This window comes from Chlorocebus sabaeus, chromosome 2, assembly GCF_047675955.1.
Source record: "Chlorocebus sabaeus isolate Y175 chromosome 2, mChlSab1.0.hap1, whole genome shotgun sequence".
In the NCBI taxonomy this organism is placed as follows: domain Eukaryota; kingdom Metazoa; phylum Chordata; class Mammalia; order Primates; family Cercopithecidae; genus Chlorocebus; species Chlorocebus sabaeus.
Genome location: NC_132905.1, coordinates 25,727,664 through 25,746,617, shown reverse-complemented (window position 1 = coordinate 25,746,617; position 18,954 = coordinate 25,727,664). Strand labels below are relative to the sequence as shown.

The 18,954-nt window shown below is 45.7% G+C and overlaps 1 protein-coding gene across 1 annotated transcript in view; it reads left to right on the top strand.

The window, feature by feature from the left end:
• Nucleotides 1–16,009, top strand: part of LBP (lipopolysaccharide binding protein) — a 36,369-nt gene extending 20,360 nt beyond the window's left edge. The window contains exons 6-15 of the mRNA XM_073011679.1: nucleotides 69–132; nucleotides 3,036–3,127; nucleotides 3,635–3,811; nucleotides 5,739–5,798; nucleotides 7,945–8,112; nucleotides 9,671–9,738; nucleotides 10,212–10,254; nucleotides 12,028–12,091; nucleotides 12,897–12,973; nucleotides 15,611–16,009. Coding sequence (XP_072867780.1) covers nucleotides 69–132; nucleotides 3,036–3,127; nucleotides 3,635–3,811; nucleotides 5,739–5,798; nucleotides 7,945–8,112; nucleotides 9,671–9,738; nucleotides 10,212–10,254; nucleotides 12,028–12,091; nucleotides 12,897–12,973; nucleotides 15,611–15,655 — 858 coding nt within the window. The 3' untranslated portion in view covers nucleotides 15,656–16,009. The remainder of the gene's footprint in view (nucleotides 1–68; nucleotides 133–3,035; nucleotides 3,128–3,634; nucleotides 3,812–5,738; nucleotides 5,799–7,944; nucleotides 8,113–9,670; nucleotides 9,739–10,211; nucleotides 10,255–12,027; nucleotides 12,092–12,896; nucleotides 12,974–15,610) is intronic.
• The last annotated feature ends 2,945 nt before the right edge of the window (nucleotides 16,010–18,954 follow it).

The following is an 18,954-nucleotide window of genomic DNA, read 5'->3' as shown; positions in this document are numbered from 1 at the left end:
AGTGATCCGCACGGGGCCAGACCAGAGCTGAGGAACTCACTCAGGCATTCTCTTCCCGTGGTTTTCAGATTTGCAAAATGATCCAGAAATCGGTGTCCTCCGATCTACAGCCTTATCTCCAAACTCTGCCAGGTAGGACACCCCATCCACCCCTGGGACATTTTATTTCTGTTTATTTCTATAAGAGCATATAGATACCTTATAAAATAGTAAATGGAGCAAAAATATAGAAAGTAAAAATTAAGGGCCAGGCGCAGCAGCTCACACCTGTAATCCCAGCGCTCTGGGAGGCTGAGGCAGGTAGATCACCTGAGGTCGGGAGTTCGAGACCAGCCTGGCCTACATGGTGAAACCCCATCTCTACTAAAAATACAAAATTAGCTGGGCATGGTGGCACATGCCTGTAATCCCAGTGACTCGGGAGGCTGAGGCGGGAGAATCACTTGAATCCAGGAGGTGGAGGTTGCAGTGAGCCGAGATTGCGCCATTGCACTCCAGCCTAGGCAACAAAGACCAACACTCTGTCTCAAAAAAAAAAGAAAAAAGAAAAGAGAAAAAGAAAGTAGAAATTAAAAGTTCATTTTTCTCCCCAACTTTTCTTCCAAGAAGTAACCTCTGCTTTGGGTGTATCTTTTCAGATATTTTCTTTGCATGTACAAATATAAATACATGTAAGCATACGAACAGACATTCTTATATGTATTATTTTGCTCATGAATCTATGTGTATATGCATAATTTAAAATATGTATGTTCATATACACATAATATAGGCATTGTTCTAGATTTCTTTTTTTGAGAGGGGGGTCTCACTCTGTGTCCCAGGCTGGAGTGCAGTGGTGTGATCTCGGCTCAGTGTAGCCTCAACCCCTTGAGCTCAAGTGATCCTCCTGCCTCAGCCACCTGAGTAGCTGGGACCACAGATGCATGCTACCACACCTGGCTACTTTTTGTATATTTTGTAGAGACAGGGTTTCTTTATGTTGCCCAGGCTGGTCTCCAACTCCTGGGCTCAAGTGATCTGCCCACCTCAGCCTCCCAAAGTACTGGGATGACAGGCGCGAGCCACTGTGCCAATTTGATTTCATTTTTAAAAACTTTTTATTGAAGTATATTTATAGAGAAAAGTGCTCTAATCATAAGTGTGCTGTGAAAGAGTTTTTACATGCATGTAACCAGCTCCCAACCAAGAAACAGAACATGGCTGGTTTTTCAAAGCCCCTGGTGTCCCCCTCGGTCACTGCCCAGCCCTCCAGGGTCACCACCATCCCAACTTCCAGCAGCAGAGATTAGTTTTGCACTTTGCACGTGAGTGGAATCAGACAATATTTTCAGTATCTTTTCAAAAGCCAGAAGGTTTTCTTTGTTCAGCTTTAAAATATGAGGTCAGGGTTGGGCGCAGTAGCTCACGCCTTTAATCCCAGCGCTTAGGGAGACCAAGGCGAGTGGATTACCCGAGGTCAGGAGTTTAAGACCAGCCTGGTCAACATGGTGAAACCCTGTCTCTACTAAAGATACAAAAATTAGCCAGGTGCTGTGGTAGATGCCTATAATCCCAGCTACTCGGGAGGCTGAGGCAGGAGAATTGCTTGAACCTGGGAGGCGGAGGTTGCAGTGAGCCGAGATTGCGCCACTGCACTCCAGCCTGGGCAACAGAATGAGACTCTGTCTCGACAAAGAAAAAAAATAAATAATAAATAAACAAAATAAAATATGAGGTCAGGTCAGGCGTGGTGGTGCACACCTATAATTCCAGCACTTTGGGAGGCCAAGGAGGGAGGATCACTTGAGTTCAGGAGTTCAAGGCCAGCCTGGGCAACATGGCGAAACCCCATCTCTACAATAAATACAAAAATTAGCCAGGCATGGTGGTGTGCACCTGTAGTCCCAGCTACTTGGGAGGCCAAGGTGGGATGATCGCTTGAGCCCGGGAGGTCAAGGCAGCAGTGGGCTGAAATTGTGCCACTGCACTCCAGCCTGGGCCACAGAGTGAAATCCTGTCTCAAAAAAAAAATGAAATAAAATAAAACATGAGGTCAATGCATATCGTTGCATGCACCTGTAGTGTAGCTGGTTTATTCTCCTTGCTGCGTAGCATACCACCATGTCGATGCTTCCCATTTATTTGTCCATTCTACTGTTGAAGGCCATCTTGGGGGGGTGTTCAGTTTTAGGCCATTATCCATAGTGCTGCTATGAATGTCCTAGTACCTATGGTCGCATGTCTTTGGGTATATACCTGGGAGTGAATTTGCAAGCTCATGTGATATGCCCAGATTCAGCATTATCAGATCCTGCCAAACAGTTTTCCAAAGTGGTTGTAACAGCCCTTATTATGTTAGCAGCCATGTAGTATTCCATCACGTGGATGTGTCCTCATTTATTTAATAAGTCCCCCACTGATGAACATTTGGGTGTTTTCCTGTCCCTTGCTGTTGCCAACAGGGCTGCAGGGAGCCATCAACAAGTGGAGTCCCTGGGTCCAGGGTGCACACATTAAGGTTGAAGGGGGAGACCCTGATAAATTATCTGAGATGTTCTCTGATGCCTTGGCTCCCAAGCCCCTACGCGGTTACTTGCTGACATCAACTTTACCAGAAGTCCAGGTCGGCAACCCAATACTGGGACTTGGAACATTGGTTCATTCAGGGTTTTGGAGGGGAGTGTCTGGGTCCTCTGGGCATACCATGCCTGACCTTCCTGGCTATTGGCTCAGCATTAAGCTCCAGGTGTGGCTGGAGAGATGAAGCCTGGACTCATGGTGTGTGTGTGTGTGTGTGTGTGTGTGTGTGTGTGTGCGCTTGTCTGGGAACTACTTAGGCCCTAGGCTGAGCATACACCCCCACCACTGTAAACTCATCCTAGGGAACCCATGTAGTCTCTTTCCTGAAGAAGCAATTCTTTGCCTCAGGGCCGGGCTGGTAGGGACATTCTGAAAAAAGTCACAGAGAACGCGAGTCAGCCAGAGCCCTTGCCCCTCCTCCAGCAGCTGAAAGTGGCACCTGGCCCCTAATTCTGCCCTGTCATCATTCACAGTTACAACAGAGATTGACAGTTTCGCTGGCATTGATTATAGCTTAGTGGAAGCCCCTCGGGCAACAGCCCAGATGCTGGAGGTGATGTTTAAGGTAAGGGTCCTGGGGCCGGGCTCGGTGGGTGAGGGTTTCCCTCAGGGTCAGCCATTCCCTGGGCCACCTGTCCCCCCAACTTCAGATCTGTCCTCATCTTCCCAGTGGTTCCCGCTGTGTCGAGGGCCAGGTGATATGGAGTGGTGGGATGTGCTCCCAGAGCTAGGATTCTCCACGGCTGTCTTACACCTCTCAGGTCTTAACCCTTCCCTCCTCCTTCTTCCCCTACTTTGCCTTGCCCATCATGCAGAAGAGACCAATCAGAGCGGGCCTAGGGAGTGTAGATGGGCCTAGGGCATATAGAGGGGCTGGCCAGGACGTCCTGTGGGTTAATACAGCAAAGCTTCTGGGGAGCTTTTCATTAAAAGACATAACACTGCCTTTAATGGTGGAGTTTCAGGCAGTGCTCCAGCCAGCGTCCCTTCATCAGACTGTGTAGGGAAATACCTGGCCCCAGCCCCGGGACGGGCTTTGAAAAGTCCAACTGGACCCTATTTCCCTCTCCAGGGTGAAATCTTTCATCGTAACCACCGTTCCCCAGTTACCCTCCTTGCTCCAGTCATAAACCTTCCCGAGGAACACAACAAAATGGTCTACTTCGCCCTCTCAGATTATGTCTTCAACACAGCCAGCCTGGTTTATCACGAGGAAGGGTATCTGAACTTCTCCATCACAGATGACATGGTGAGGATGGTGGCAAACAGCTCTCTCAAATGAACACGTAACCTCCCGCTCCTTCCTCCTTTCCTTTTCACCCCTGCGGACATCAGTCAAATAGTAAGTTATTGCTAAGAGAAAAATCAAGACCAAGAAAAATATGTTAGCACAATCTCCCTTTTTACTTTGGTAACCAAGAAACTCAAAGTCAAAGTTCTTTCTCCCATGGCCGGGTGCGGTGGCTCATGCCTGTAATTCCAGCGCTTTGGGAGCCTGAGGTGGGCAGATGACTTGAGGTCAGGAGCTCGAGACCAGCCTGGCCAACATGGCAAAACCCTGTCTTTACTAAAAATACAAAAATTAGCCAGGTGTGGTGGTGGGCGCCTGTAATCCCAGCTACTCGGGAGGCTGAGGTGGGAGAATCGCTTGAACCCAGGAGGCAGAGGTTGCAGTGAGCCAAGATCGTGCCACTGCACTCCAGGCTGAGCAAAAGAGTGAGACCCTGTCTCCAAAAAAAAAAAAAGCTCTTTCTCCCTTATAACAACCGTGGAAGACTTTGCAGCTTGCTTATCTGTGTTTTGGTCTTCTATACCTGTTTACTAGTCTAGACTTGTTAGTCTAATTCATATTTTCTCTCATCCTGATGATTTCTGGAGGTTTATTCAAAAATATTTTAGTGAATGAGGCCAGGTGAGGTGGCTCATGCCTGTAATCCTAGCACTTTGGGAGGCCAAGGTGGGCGGATCACCTGAGGTCAGGAGTTCAAGACCAGCCTGACCAATATGGCAAAACCTCATCTCTACTAAAAGTACAAAAATTAGCCAGGCATGGTGGCACATGCCTGTAGTCCCAGCTACATGGAGGCTGAGGCAGGAGAATTGCTTGAACCCAGGAGGCAGAGGTTGCAGTGAGCTGTGATCTCACCACTGCACTGCAGCATGGACAACAGAGTGAGACTGCATGTCAAAAAAAGAAAAAATTACGTATTATATATATATCAGTGAATCATATAGTTGCATATAGTTTCAGAGAAAAGGAAATAAAGATCAAGTGAAAACAAAGCACAATTATAAAGACACTGAGCCCATAAATTAATTTCTTTAACGTCTCAAACTTGTCTGGGAGCTTCCTTGTAGCTAAAGTGATAAGGATACATGATTTCATGATTCATGGTGAAAAGGAGAGACAGCCTTCCTCACACCCCCAAAACAACTGTTTCCAATGCGGCTTTGTATAAGGGAGACTGAATTTTATAGTGGATCACACCTTTAATGGTTCTCTAGTTTCTCTAATATTTCTGGGTTTCAGAAAGTTGTTTCTTGAAGCACTTCATAAAAGTTGAGGCCTCATGAATGATGTCAGGATGGTGGGAGAAAGAGTGTGGTTCGGCTCGGATGGTCCAGCTTACCCTGGTGTAAGTCAGGGGCCGTCTGGTAGATGGAGGGTCGTTTTGTCCTTCGAATGGCCTCCTACACCAGTACAGGCCTTTGCTTTTGGCATCGTGTTTGGTTTACCCATTCTACCTGCAGCACAGGCCTCTCTTTCAGTGGGATGATAATAGCTACGTTTTATGGAGCACTCACCATGTGCTGGGCCTTGTGCTAGGTGCTCGTTTAGCCCTCACAATGACTTGAAGGTGGGGACTATTGTTATCCCCATTTTATGGATAAGGAAGTTGAGGTTCAGGGAGATAAAAGGGCTGGCCTGAGATCACAAAGTCAGGACACAAACCGAGGTCTGTGTGACTGCAACCCTCACCCTCGCAGACCCACACATCAGCTACACCCATGGGAGAGCAGTCAGGATGCTGGGGACCCATGTGCTCTGCTTGGCTGAATGCAGGACAAGCATCTCATCCCTGCCAGGGTAACCCAGGTCGTGGAGAAGCGACAGTCTTGCACATCCCCCCGCCTCCCCAGTCACCCTAAAACTTCGTCGTGTCTCTTTGCCGCAGATACCGCCTGACTCTAACATCCGACTGACCACCAAGTCCTTCCGACCCATCGTCCCACGGGTAAGGAGTCCCTTAGTGCCCCGTGAGTGCAGACCCAGCCTACGAGACGCCAGAGGTTTCTCTTTAAAACCTCCTCATTACTCTCAGTTTGACCACGAGTCAGAAGACCAGGATGAGACTCCCATGAAAGGCTGGGGTGCTGCTCCCTTCAAAGCCTAAATAACGGAGGCTGAGCCCCATAACTTGGGGGACCACAGCTTGTCCAGTCTTTTATTGGTGTTATCTAAGAATCCCAAGGCATGCTGGCATAGTCCCTAAAACGTACCCTAATGAATAGCAGCTAACAATTACAGAGGGCTTCCTAGGTGCCGGGCATGCTCTTGATGCTTTAAAAAATTAGTTTTTGGCCAGGCATGGTGGCTCATACCTGTAATCCCAGCACTGTGGGAGGCCAAGGTAGGCAGATTGCTTGAGCCCAGGAGTTCAAGACCAGCCTGGGCAACATGACGAAACCCCATCTTTACAAAAAATACAAAAATTAGCCAAGCATGGTGGCATACAGCTGTAGTCCCAGGCGCCAGGGAGGCTGAGGTGGGAAGATCACCTGAGGCTGGGAGGTTGAGGCTGCAGGGAGCTGTGACTGCACCACTGCACTCCAGCCTGGGCAACAGAGTGAGACCTTGTCTCAAAAAAAATTATTAAAAGATTAGTTTTTGAACGGATAATAGATTCTCAAGGTTCAACATTCAAAAGATCTAAAAGGTTGTAGAGTAGAAAGTCTCACATCCACTCCTATCCCTTAACCACCCAGTTCCCATCTGAAGTTTGCCAATATTACCAGATTATGCATATCTTTCTGATGATAGTCTATGTATATACAGGTTCAGTATCTCTTATAATGCTTGGAAAAGCAACTCTGCCCACCTTCTTAGTGAAGCATTTTACCCCCTCAGCCTTCCAAACGTCTCCGTTCTAAAAGAGGATGTAGGTTTTACATATCCATAACCAAAAGGCTCATGGGAGTACTGTTTTTCCACGAATATCCTCCTAAAAAGGAAGAGTCTTGCCCCAAATTAAACTCTATACCTATCTCTAGTTACACAGAAAATTAAGAGCACCTTTGAAATGGTGGAGTCTAGGGCTGGTCGTGGTGGCTCATGCCTGTAATCCTAGCACTCTGGGAGGCCAAAGCAGGAAGATTGCTTGAGGCCAGGAGTTTAACACCAACCTGGACAACATAGCAAGACCCTGACTCTATTTTAGAAAGAAAAGCTAAAGAAAAAGAGAGAGAGAAAAGAAAAAAGAAGTATTCTGCGGAATATCATATTAAAAGAATAATAAGAGAAAAGTAAATCGTTTTTTAAAAAAGAGACGGTGGGATCTAGCTATGTCATATTTCGAAAACACTGGCAATCTAACCTCAGCATGCCCAATTAGCAGAGTGTAATGAGGGGATGGAGAAACCTTGGGAGAGGTAGGGAGGGAGAAAAAATGGGCCCAACTTTTCTGGAGGACAATTTGGCAATACCTGCCGAAAGCTTTAAAAGCATTGCTGGCCAGGCGCGGTGGCTCACACCTGTAATCCCAAGACTTTGGCGGGCAGATCACCTCAGGTCAGAAGTTTGAGGCCAGCCTGGCCAACATGGTGAAATCCCGTCTCTACTAAAAATACAAAATTAGCTGGGTGTGGTGGTGCACACCCGTAATCCCAGCTACTTGGGAGGCTGAGGAAGGAGAAATGCTTGAACCCCAGAGGCAGAGGTTGCTGTGAGCCAAGATGGCACCATTGCATTCCAGCCTGGGTGACAAGAGTGAAATTCTGTCTCAAAAAAAAAAAAAAAAAAAAAAGCATTGCTGTTCTTCAATTCAGCAATTCCACCTCTAGGAATGTTTTCCTGAAAATAATAGCCAAGGTGGTCATTATAATGGCAAAACCTTGAAGACAACTTGATGCTTGATAGAGTTTCATCCATCACAAGACCTGTACACAATGAAGTACAATGCAGCCATGAAATAGATGGCGCCGACTCTGTGTCTGACATGGAGAGATGGCCAGTTTTGCCGTTAGGAGAAAAGGGCACAGAGAATTTCATGGGCAATAAAATCAATCAAAAGCAATTCCCAGCTTTATCTGACTCCCTCAGGCCTCTCCTGGCAGACTTGTATATTTTCTTCTCTTGACGTGATCTCCTAATTCTGCTCCCAGTTAGCCAGGCTCCACCCCAACATGAACTTGGAGCTCCAGGGATCAGTGCCTTCTGCTCCGCTCCTGAACTTCAGCCCTGGGAATCTGTCTGTGGACCCCTATATGGAGATAGACGCCTTTGTGCTCCTGCCCAGCTCCAGCAAGGAGCCTGTCTTCCGACTCACTGTGGTAAGGTTCAGAGCCTTTGCAAATGCTGTTCCCTTTTCCCCACATGCTTTTCTCCCCACTCACCACCTGGATAATTCCTCCAGGTCTCAACTTAAATATTACTTCCCGGAAGGGCTTTCTTGCTGGCCCTTACCCCTAATCTACCTATGCCCTTTGCCACTTTTTCTTGTAACACCCTACCATCTTTCTTCTCAGCATTTACTACCAAGGTACTTTGTAGCTGTCTGCACGTGTATTTGTTTAATGCATGTATCTCTCACTATGTTAGTCTGGGCTATTGTGAGGAGAAATGTAGACAGATCTTTGTCTATTTGCTTTGTTCTTTGTCTGTATTTGACCCTGGAAGACTACATTTCCCGTGCTTCTTTGCACTCTGATTTCCACCAGGTCAGCCAATGGGAGGTACTGTCAGGAGAATGAATTTGGGGAGGAAGGATGAAGCCAGAGTACTATTTCCTCTTTCTTTACCACGGCAGAGGCTCAGACTGTGACTCTGTCTCCTCTGTGGTGACTTCCATAATTCCGCCTCCACTCATTGTTCCCCTAGTCCTGGGGAACTGTGGATACAGCCTCCTGTCTCTGCTAATCTCTGGATGGCCTCACCAATGCTTTACTAGCTTCTCAACAATTCCATCACTTGTATAACCAATTCCCTATATTAAATTCCCTCTGCATTAAACATCGAGAGTGAGTTTTCCTTTTTTTGATGGACTCTGTCTAATAGGGAAGGGATGCCGTGTCCTTTGGGGGCCCTGCTCGCTGGATGGAGAACTCTGCTCTCTTGTTTCTTGACTTTTGAAATCAATAAGTCAAATCTCTGCCAGGGTAATTCTTCCTAGAGGCTGTATCTGCAATTTTAATATTGTTGTTATTGTTATCAAAAGTATCATTATTAATATATTTTAAATTAAAATATAATTTATTGTCTGGGTTGGTGACTTACACCTGTAATCTCAGCACTTTGGGAGGTCAAGGCAGGAGAATCACATGAGGTCAGGGGTTTGAGACCAGCCTGGGCAACATAGCAAGACTCCATTGCTACAAAAAACAAAAAAATAAAAGCCGGGCCTGGTAGCATGCACCTGTAGTCCTGTCTACTCAGGAGGCTGATGCGGGAGGATCACTTGAGCCCAGGAGATCAAGGCTGCAGTGAGCCATGATTGCACCACCGCACTCCAGCCAGGTGACAGAGAGACACTCCATCTCTAAAATAATAACAATAATAATTTATTATTGTTGTTGTTACTAGGGCTGAATCTTGACCTGAGATAACTAGAAATGATCCTTTTTAGAGCTTTCCAAGAGTAGGTACTCTATACCTTATCTTAGTCGTCTGTTCAAAGTTTAACTGTTATCATGGACAACAATTTCAAGTAAAAATGTTCAAGTCCAAGTTCAAATATTGATTGAGCACCTACAGTGAGCCTTCTGGGAGGGGCAAATTTCCTGCTTTAGCTCATTGAGCTGTTTATTGAGAGGAGACAGTCCCTTGTCATCATCCTTCCTATACATACAACCTTCATCACTTACACCTGCTTCCTTCTACTGGCATTTCCAGGCCACTAATGTGTCCGCCATCTTGACCTTCAATACCAGCAAGATCACTGGGTTCCTGCAGCCAGGAAAGTAAGTTGGCCTCCTGCCCACATGCGGGTGCCCAGCTGGACTCCATCTGTATACTGTAGCTGCTTCTCTGTAGCTGGTGGGAGGGGGGAAACCATTTGGAAAGGACACTTACATTTCACCCCAATTGGCCCAATTCTTCTGCCCCACTGGTCCTGCCCCCACAAATCTCAAATTGTTAAAGAATTCACTAAGACTGTTATTTCTTAATGTATGAATTTTAGGCCCCACCTATATTAACTTCCTGAAATGATAAAGAGTGAGCTTTTTGACACTATTTCATCTGCCCTCTGACAGTCTTCCCGATGTCATTGTATCACTGCTTTTAGTTCCTCAGTCATCTTTTCCACTCCTGCTCCCGCCCTACCTTTGGCCCTTTGCCTTCTCAAGCCCATCCTTTCTCGCTTCTGGGGACCCCCACATTGCTTAGACTTGCATAAAGCTCACACCTTTGAATCTTCTCTGATTCATTACAGGATAAAAGTGGAACTGAAAGAATCCAAAGTTGGACTATTCAATGTAAGTTGTTCTTTTTATTGATGACATGATTAGAATGTTAATTAATTTGGGGTGTTTCCTAAGCAATTGCTATGACATCTATAATAGGAAATACAAAAGGAGAAGAGTTGATTTTTTGCCCTGGAGAAGTGTAAAAGTCTTGAAAACACAAGACATAGGGCCAAGGAACAGTTATATCCTAATATAAAACAATATGTAATTAAGTCATCTACTGAACAGAATTCTTTTAACTGCAAGAGACAGAAAGCCAATTGAAATTGTCTTAAGCAAAGAGGAGAAATATATATGATTATATAACTGAAAAGCAAAAATAAATGAAAAAACAAAGATCAGAGGTTTCAGGCATAGCTGGATTCAGGTGTTCAAATTAGTGCATCAAGAATCTCTCTCCCATCTCTCTGTTCTGTTTTCATTTGTGTTAGCTTCACTCTCAGGCAGGCTCTTCCAATTGGTAGCAAGCCCCAGAGTTTCCTACCGTTTCAGTTTCTTTAAAAATTTACAAAAAAACAAACAAAAAAACTCCCTGCTAACTCTCATTGGACTAATCTTAGGCACCCAGTCTTAAGCCAAGCACTATGGCCAGAAGTTGGGCAAGGCCAATCAGCCCAGCATGGATCTCATCTACACTCCAGGAGGCAGGATTTGCAGTCACCTACATCCAAATCATATGGACTAAGACTGGCCAGGAGGGTTGTTCCCTGGGGGGAAACAGACTCTGTTATCAAAACAAGAGGGATTGAGTGCTGAGCAGGTAAAACCAAGAAGTGATTTCCATAAAGTAGAAAAAGTAGTGAAGTAGACGGCCCCATATAAAAGGAGGAAAGAGAATGTGAAAATCAGTGTGGGCCGAAGTGATGGAGAAGAGCTTTCTGGAAAGAGGGAAGGAGGAGCTGGGCAGACTTTAACGTGCAGTCGTTGGCTTCTCTTTTACCATTCCATGATGCTGGCCTCCACTGACCACCTCCACCTGTGCCCTGCCTCCCAGACTTTCCCAAAGCACTTATGAAGTGGAAGCAAACACAGAAGCTGTGGGGAGAGATGCAGGGACCCTGAGGCTGACTCCTTTCAGAGAATAAAGGGTGGAGTGAATAATGGTACACTCATATTGTATCTGTGCATGTTTACTGCAAAGTAAAACATTCGAGTAAAAAGTTTCACAAAAATCCATCCTATTGGGTTTTCAGAGCATGAAATGTAAAAACAAGAACTATAGATTCAGATAAATTTAGATTCAAATCCTGATGCTGCTGCCCAGTTGGTAGTAAGTCCCTTTCATTCTGTAGGCCTCGGTTTCCTGATATGTGAAATAGGGACATTAATATGAACGTTGAGGTACTGTTGTAAAGATTGAATCAGACACACACACAAAGCTCGGAGCTCTCTGCTTGGCATATAGTTAGGGTTAAAAGTTGTGTTTCATGATTTTGGTAGAGCAGCTTATTTTGTTTTTATTAAATTTTTAAAATTATACAGGTGGTTCAGGAAAAACATTCTCACTGTAAATAAAATTGAACACTAAAGATAAGGCTAAGGACAAGTCAAACGTTAATGTTCTTCCTTTAGAGGAAAGACATTTGGGTGTGTAACTTTCCAAAATTTTTCTATTCACTTGCATAATAAATGCTCATCTCAAAAGAGTTTTATCTTATAAAATAGTAACATGATGTAATAATAGTTTGCTTTTTCCAAGCGTTTTGCTATCTATGTTGGCACACACAGAACCACCGTGTGGCCATGTGGCGATGTAAGTGTACTTCTCCTGTTCTCCTCCAGGCGGAGCTGTTGGAAGCACTCCTCAACTACTACATCCTCAACACCCTCTACCCCAAATTCAACGGTAAGAACCACTGTGGATTTTTCCAAGTCAAAAGCGGACACTGCCGTCTGGAGGAAAGAGAGCTGGACTTGGAAAACAGGGCTCTCCTGGGGGCTGTATGACCATGGACAAGTCACTTCTCTCTGAGCTTAGCGACCTTCCTGTGACATGGGATGGTTGAAGTTGGCCTCATCTCCTTCCAGGGCTCTAATGAGGGTTGGGGGCTGGCACAGCTCTTTGGAGCACGGGAAACCTCCTTATAAGCGGCATAGAGGGACACATGGAAGTGCCCCACGTTCTGAAGAGGCAAGTCAAAGACTGAGGACCAAGTTAATATAGAAGGCACAAGGCAGCCGCCTCTGGACTCACATCTCCCAGTCAATTGCCCAACTGCCTAGTCAAAAAAGAAAGCAAAAGACTTAAACTCTGTTTCCATGAAGCTTTGCTTCTTTTGGCTGCAACAGAGAGCAGGACAAGGCAAAGGGCAGGGAGTGGATGCCCTGTTCCTTATCTTATCGTGAATGTGTTCTTCCTCCAGACAGCACCATGCCTGACAGCTTAGGCTTCCAAGCCAGCTTCCCTGGGTTTAAATTCCCTTTCTGCCACTTCCTAACTGTGTGACCTAGAACAAGTTATTTGACCACTCTGTGCCTCAGTTTCCTTATCTGTAAAATGGAAAGAATAATCACACCTACCTCATAGTCTTGGAAATCATTAAATGGAAATATAGCGAATATAGAGTTTGCAGAGAACATTTTCGGTAAAAATCTGTCTCTAATTATTATATATTCACCAATCTCTCTCAATGCTATGCTTCAACCTCCAGATAAGTTGGCTGAAGGCTTCCCCCTTCCTCTGCTGAAGCGTGTTCAGCTCTACGACCTCGGACTCCAGATCCATAAGGTTGGTGGGTTCAGGGGGCTCTGAGGATGTGTGAGGGAGGAGGTGGTTTATATGCTAGCTTCAGAGGCCATGACTCATGGGTGACACCCAGCCCAGCCCTGCAGCTGGGAATGTCTGGCCAGGCAGAGGACGGGTGCTCCTGGGCCTCACCATATGCCACAAAACCATCCATGTGTCCTTCAGAAGTGGCACCTCTGCTGGTGCAGGCGGCATTTCACATAGCCTTATGCCACCACCACCTCCCATCCCTACCATGAGGGGCCTGAGGGAAGTTCAAGACCAACTCGTTTTGAAAACACTGCAGGCTGGTGCGGTGGCTCACGCCTGGAATCCCAGCACTTTGGGAGGCCGGGGCGGGCAGATCACTAGGTCAGGCGTTTGAGACCAGCCTGGCCAACATGGTGAAACCCTGTCTCTACTAAAAATACAAAAATTAGCTGGCCATGGTAGCAGGTGCCTATAATCCCGGCTACTCAGGAGGCTGAGGCAGAATTGCTTGAATCCAGGAGGTGGAGGTTGCAGTGAGTCGAGATCACGCCACTGCACTCCAGCCTGTGCAACAGAGCAAGACTCCATCAAAAAAAAAAAAAAGAAAGAAAGAAAGAAAGAAAAAGAAAAGAAAAGAAAAGAAAGAAAATACTGTTAGTCTTAGACATAGCATTAGGTCAGGTTCTAAAAGTCATTTGTAAGGTTTAAGCTTTTCTTCTAAATTTTTAGGTTGAAGAGCTTTATTATAAATATATGTTTGGCATGCCTCCCCATTTAAACAAGTACTACAACCACACGTACTTTTTTTTTTTTTTTTTTTTTGAGACAGAGTCTGGCTCTGTCACCCAGGCTGGAGTGCAGTGGCGCAATCTTGGCTCACTGCAACCTCTGCCTCCCGGGTTCAGGAGATTCTTGTGCCTGAGCCTCTGGAGTAGCTGGAACTACAGTCTCCCACCACGACTCCCAGCTAATTTTTTTTTTTTTTTTTTTTTTTTTTTAATTTTTGATAGAGACAAGGTTTCACAATGCTGGCCAGGCTGGTCTCAAACTCCTGGCCTCAAGTGATAGGCTCACCTCGGCCTCCCAAAGTGCTGGGATTACAGGCATGAGCCACCATGTCCAGCCAACACTATATACACTTTTTAAAATTATTCATAAACCTATTGCTCCACTAGAACCACAGTTTGAATTTTGGTGTACTTCTAGTGCTTTTTGTTTTAAGGTTTTTTTTAAGTTTGTTTGCTTGTTCTGCACAGTTGCATTACTAGTGCTCCTGCCTGTTTTCTTTCTTTCCCTTTTTTTTTAAACTTAAAATTTTTTTTTTTTTAGGCCAGGAGCAGTGGTTCACGCCTGTAATCCCAGCACTTTGGGAGGCCAAGGCAGGCGGATCATGAGGTCAAAAGTTTGAAGCCAGCCTGGCCAACATGCTGAAACCCCATCTCTACTAAAAATACAAACATTAGCTGGGCATGGTGATGTGTGCCTGTAATCCCAGCTACTCAGGAGGCTGAGGCAGGAGAATCGCTTGAACCCAGGAGGCGGAGGCTGCAGCGAGCTGAGATCATGCCACTGCACTCCAGCCTGGGTGACAGAGCAAGACTCCGTCTCAAAAAAAATTTTTTAAATTAACTTAAGATTCTTTTTTAAGCTTAACTTAAAAACTATTTTAATATCAAGTGAAATAGTGAAAAACTATTATCACTACTCAAACTATGATTCTGACCAAGCATTTTGTGGTCTATCTGTGCTTGCAATTTTCAGGTTATCTTTTGAGGTGAGATGAACTGGGTTGGCAGACTCATTAGCAGGAGGGAGATGCTGCACTGTGCCTGGTACATTGTTAACATCAGAAAATAATAGTCATTAAAGGGAATGAAGGGCAGGGGGGGATGATTAGGAACCTAGAAACACTGACCAACTGTTCTATCTAAAAAACAAACGTCCAAAGCTCTTTTGGTCTCTGAGATACTCAACACTTAACTGCTCTTGAGCATTTGTAAGTAGTCAGACAGATCATTGTTCAAATCAAAGATTGAGTGGCAGTTCATCTCATCGGCCTTAGTTTTCTTCTCTCTAAAATGGGACGTAACCTAAACGTCATTGAACTTTTGTGATGATTAGAGGGCAAGTATGATAGCTTCTAGCTCAATGTTTGACACGTGGAAAGTAATTAGATTTATTATATATTATAGTATTCATTAGAATTTTGAGGTCAACTCTGTCCATGTGTCTAACCATCTAAAATAAAGGATGGATCCCTGTGGGAAAGAATTGAACTTGGTCTTTGGTTCAGAATTCCTGCCCCTCCGGGTGATGGAAACATAAGAAAAGCAGAAGAGTACAACCTAGCAGTTCACAATTTTTCATTATTTGCCAAGGAGAGAAAATTTAGGTGACACAAAGGACACTTAGAGGCCTGTCAGGCAGCAGCAGCTCGGGGAATGACAGATCGATCTCCACCTTGGAGAAGGAGGCTGGGAAAAGCTATGCTTTATGGAGAGTTTGGGGACTGAGGCACACTCGCGATTTATGCACTGACCTGGATTCTGGCAGAGCTTGTGTTTCACAAGACGTGGGCGCCCTTTCAATCACAGATGCATCTTTTTGGAGTAGAGGATACTCTTTACCATCCTGTCCTGTTTTTCCTAGGACTTCCTGTTCTTGGGTGCCAACGTCCAATACATGAGAGTTTGAGGACAAGAAAGATGAAGCTTGGAGGCCACATCTGGATCTGCGTGTTGCATTTCCAGCTGTGCAGCACATCTCAGAGATTCTTGAAGAATGAAGACATTTCTGCTCTCAGCTCCGGGGATGAGGTCTGCCTGGCCTCTGCCTCCACCCTCCTCCTCTTCACCAGGTGCATGCATGCTGTCTCTGAGTCTGGACTTTGCTTTTCCCCTCCAGGAGGGACCACCCGCCCCGACTGGCCTGGGATATCTTTACAAGCAGGCACTGTAATTTTTTTTTTTTTTTTTTTTTTGGCCATCTGATCCCCATGCCTAGCAGAGTGCTGGCACTTAGTAGGTCCTCAATAAATATTTATTAGATGATGAGATGATGGAATCACTTGGCAGGCCTCATCACTGCCTGCCCTCTTCTGACCTCAGGGGTCTTTGGATAGTCAATCCCATCTATGGTCTCCAAGGCTCCTTTCTCATCGCCGCTGCTGTGGGAGCCTCAATGAGAGAACCAGGGATTCTGTACATCACTTAGCCCTGGACCTGGTGCCAGTGCTCGTCTCTAAGGCCCTTGTCCTGTCTCAGGCAGGGGCTCACTTCAACATCGCTCCCTCCCTCATTTCTTGCCTGCTACAGCCAGGGGAGCCAATGATCTCCTGGAGCAAAAGCTCAGCCTCCCGCTGCTTTTCCCCCATTGAAGCAGGTGTAAATTAGGAGGAAATGGATCTGTCTAAGTTTTTGGTCCAACCCCAATAAATAGCTCATCCAACTGTTGTTTATGAGCCCCAAGCCTGGAGGGAGAGACCATGATTTCTAATTACTGAACAATGAGCCTTTGATCAGACTAATAAAGAGTCGTTTCCAAGTTATGTAGTTGGGCTCCCAGGGACTGGGAGTCAGAAGACTCGTTTGATAATTTTTTTATTGTGTTAATGAGCAGATGGATGGAGCTTCAGGCTAGCAGATAATTCACAGGGAATAGTCCCATTTACCGTGTGTGTGACAGAGATGTGTTCCAAGATGGGACGACGTGTTGTCGCCCAGCTGGTGACAGGGTAAGCTGTGGCTTCGTGTCCTCTCTCCTCTCTACTTTTGTTCATTTGTTTTCCACCACTGTCCATCCCTATGGCCGACTGGTGAAGGACACAGACTTCATCCAGTACTAGCCGTGTGGCCTTGGGAAGGTCACTTTCCCCCTGGGGTCCTTATCTATGAAATGATGATGATGATTATAGTAGTCACTTTCTGGGACTGCTATAATGACTGTATTGGGTAATCCATGTGGAAGGATTTATTTAGCCACAATAGGGATTCCATATTTATTGGCTGGGTGTGCTTACTAAGCACCTCCTATTTGCCAGGCTTTGGGGTCCTCATGGGGAGAAATACATGCAGCACAGGCTCCATTCCTGTTCCTGCTTTTAAGAGTGATACTTAGGTATGCTGAAAAGAGCCAGTATTGATTCCAGCCTACCTGTTTTGGGTCCCTGGGCAAGATATCTCCAAGCCTCAGTGTCCTCTCCTGTCAAATGAGGCCGGAAAGAGCTCCCAGCAGGATTACTTTGGAACTTGATGGATTCACGTTAAGCTTCCGTGGGTGCCCAGGGAATAACCAGCTGGTGGTCAATGGATGACACAATTAGATCACCTGTCATACTTTGGTGTCCCCAGAAGCAGACCCTGAAACAAAGAGATGAGTACAAGTATTAGGGTGGTGCAAAAGTAATTGCGGTTTTTGCCGTGTGTGTGTGTGTGTGTGTGTGTGTGTGTGTGTGTGTGTGTGTGTGTTTGAGACAGAGTCTTGCTCTGTCGCCCAGGCTGGAATGCAGTGGTGCAATCTTGGCTCACTGCAAGCTCCGCCTCCCGGGTTCACGCCATTCTCCTGCCTCAGCCTCCTGAGTAGCTGGGACTATAGGTGTCGCCACCACGCCCAGTTAATTTTTTGCATTTTTAGTAAAGACAGGGTTTCACCATGTTAGCCAGGATGGTCTCGATCTCCTGACCTCATGATCTGCCTGCCTCAGCCTCCCAAAGTGCTGGGATTACAGGCGTGAGCCACCGCGCCTGGCCTTTGCCATTACTTTCAATCGCAAAAACCGTGATTACTTTTGCACCAACCTAATAGTTTATTTGGAAGAAGTTCCCAGGCAGTACCAACAGGGACTGGAAAATGAGATGGAGAAGGCAGCCTATAAATGGTGAGTGATGAAACCAATTACTACCATAGGTGACTGGAGTTAATCCCACTGGAGAAACTCTGAGACTCAATGTACAGCACATCTCATGGTATCCCAAGAGCAAGGGGAGCTGAAGTATATATACACCACTTCCCATCAGTCATAGGTTGAGGGGAACTCCTAGGGGTTATTAGTTCTCTGGTTCTTCTAGTCTGGGGAGTGGGCTATAGGAGCCATAGAAATCTCTCAGGCAAAGAAATGCAAGCACTGGTGATTAGAAGTCAGATTGGTGTGCACTGATGTGGTAAGGTCTGGGAATCTGGGTGGGGCACTGATGTGGTCTATTCATGACCTTACAATAGGGTAGCAGCTCAGCTGGTCAAAACCCCAGCTGTACAATTAAAATGTTTGCCACGTTGCCTGGAAAAATTGTGATTTGTTCTCTGCATATTTTTTTAAAACTGAGATTTAGTTTGCAGGCAAGCTTGCATTCCAGAACATTCTAGGACATTCCCAGGGATAGCTCCAAGAAAAGGCTCAGGGAAGCTCAGGCAAGTCCTTGATGGGTATGAGGCAACAAGGTTTGCTATAAGACGAGGGAAAAAATACTTATTTGTGACAAAGGCAAAAGGTTTGTTATTCATAAAGCAGGGAAAGGGTATTCTTATTCTGTGAAACTAAACATTTTCATTTTGTAACAAGTGCCATAGGGGCCAAGAGAAAGTCTCCCCCTTTGCCCTCTGATAATTTGCTGAAAATAAAAGGACAATAGATACATTAATAGAAGAAAAAGGCATACAAAATTTATTTAACATAGACAGCATGGGGGAATCACATAAGAATCATTACCCAGGCTGGGTGCAGTGGCACATGCCTATAATCCCAGCAATTTGGGAGTCTAAAGTGGGTGGATCACTTGAACTCAGGAGTTTGAGACCAGCCTGAGCAACATGGTGAAACTCCATCTCTATAAAAAATACAAAAATATATATATATAGCAAGGCATAAGGGCATGCCCCTGTAGTCTCAGCTACCCGTGAGGCTGAGATCGCTTGAGCCTCATGGGAGGATTGCTTGAGCCCAGGAAGCAGAGGTTGCAGTGAGCCAATATTGCACCACTGCACTCCAGCCCAGGTAC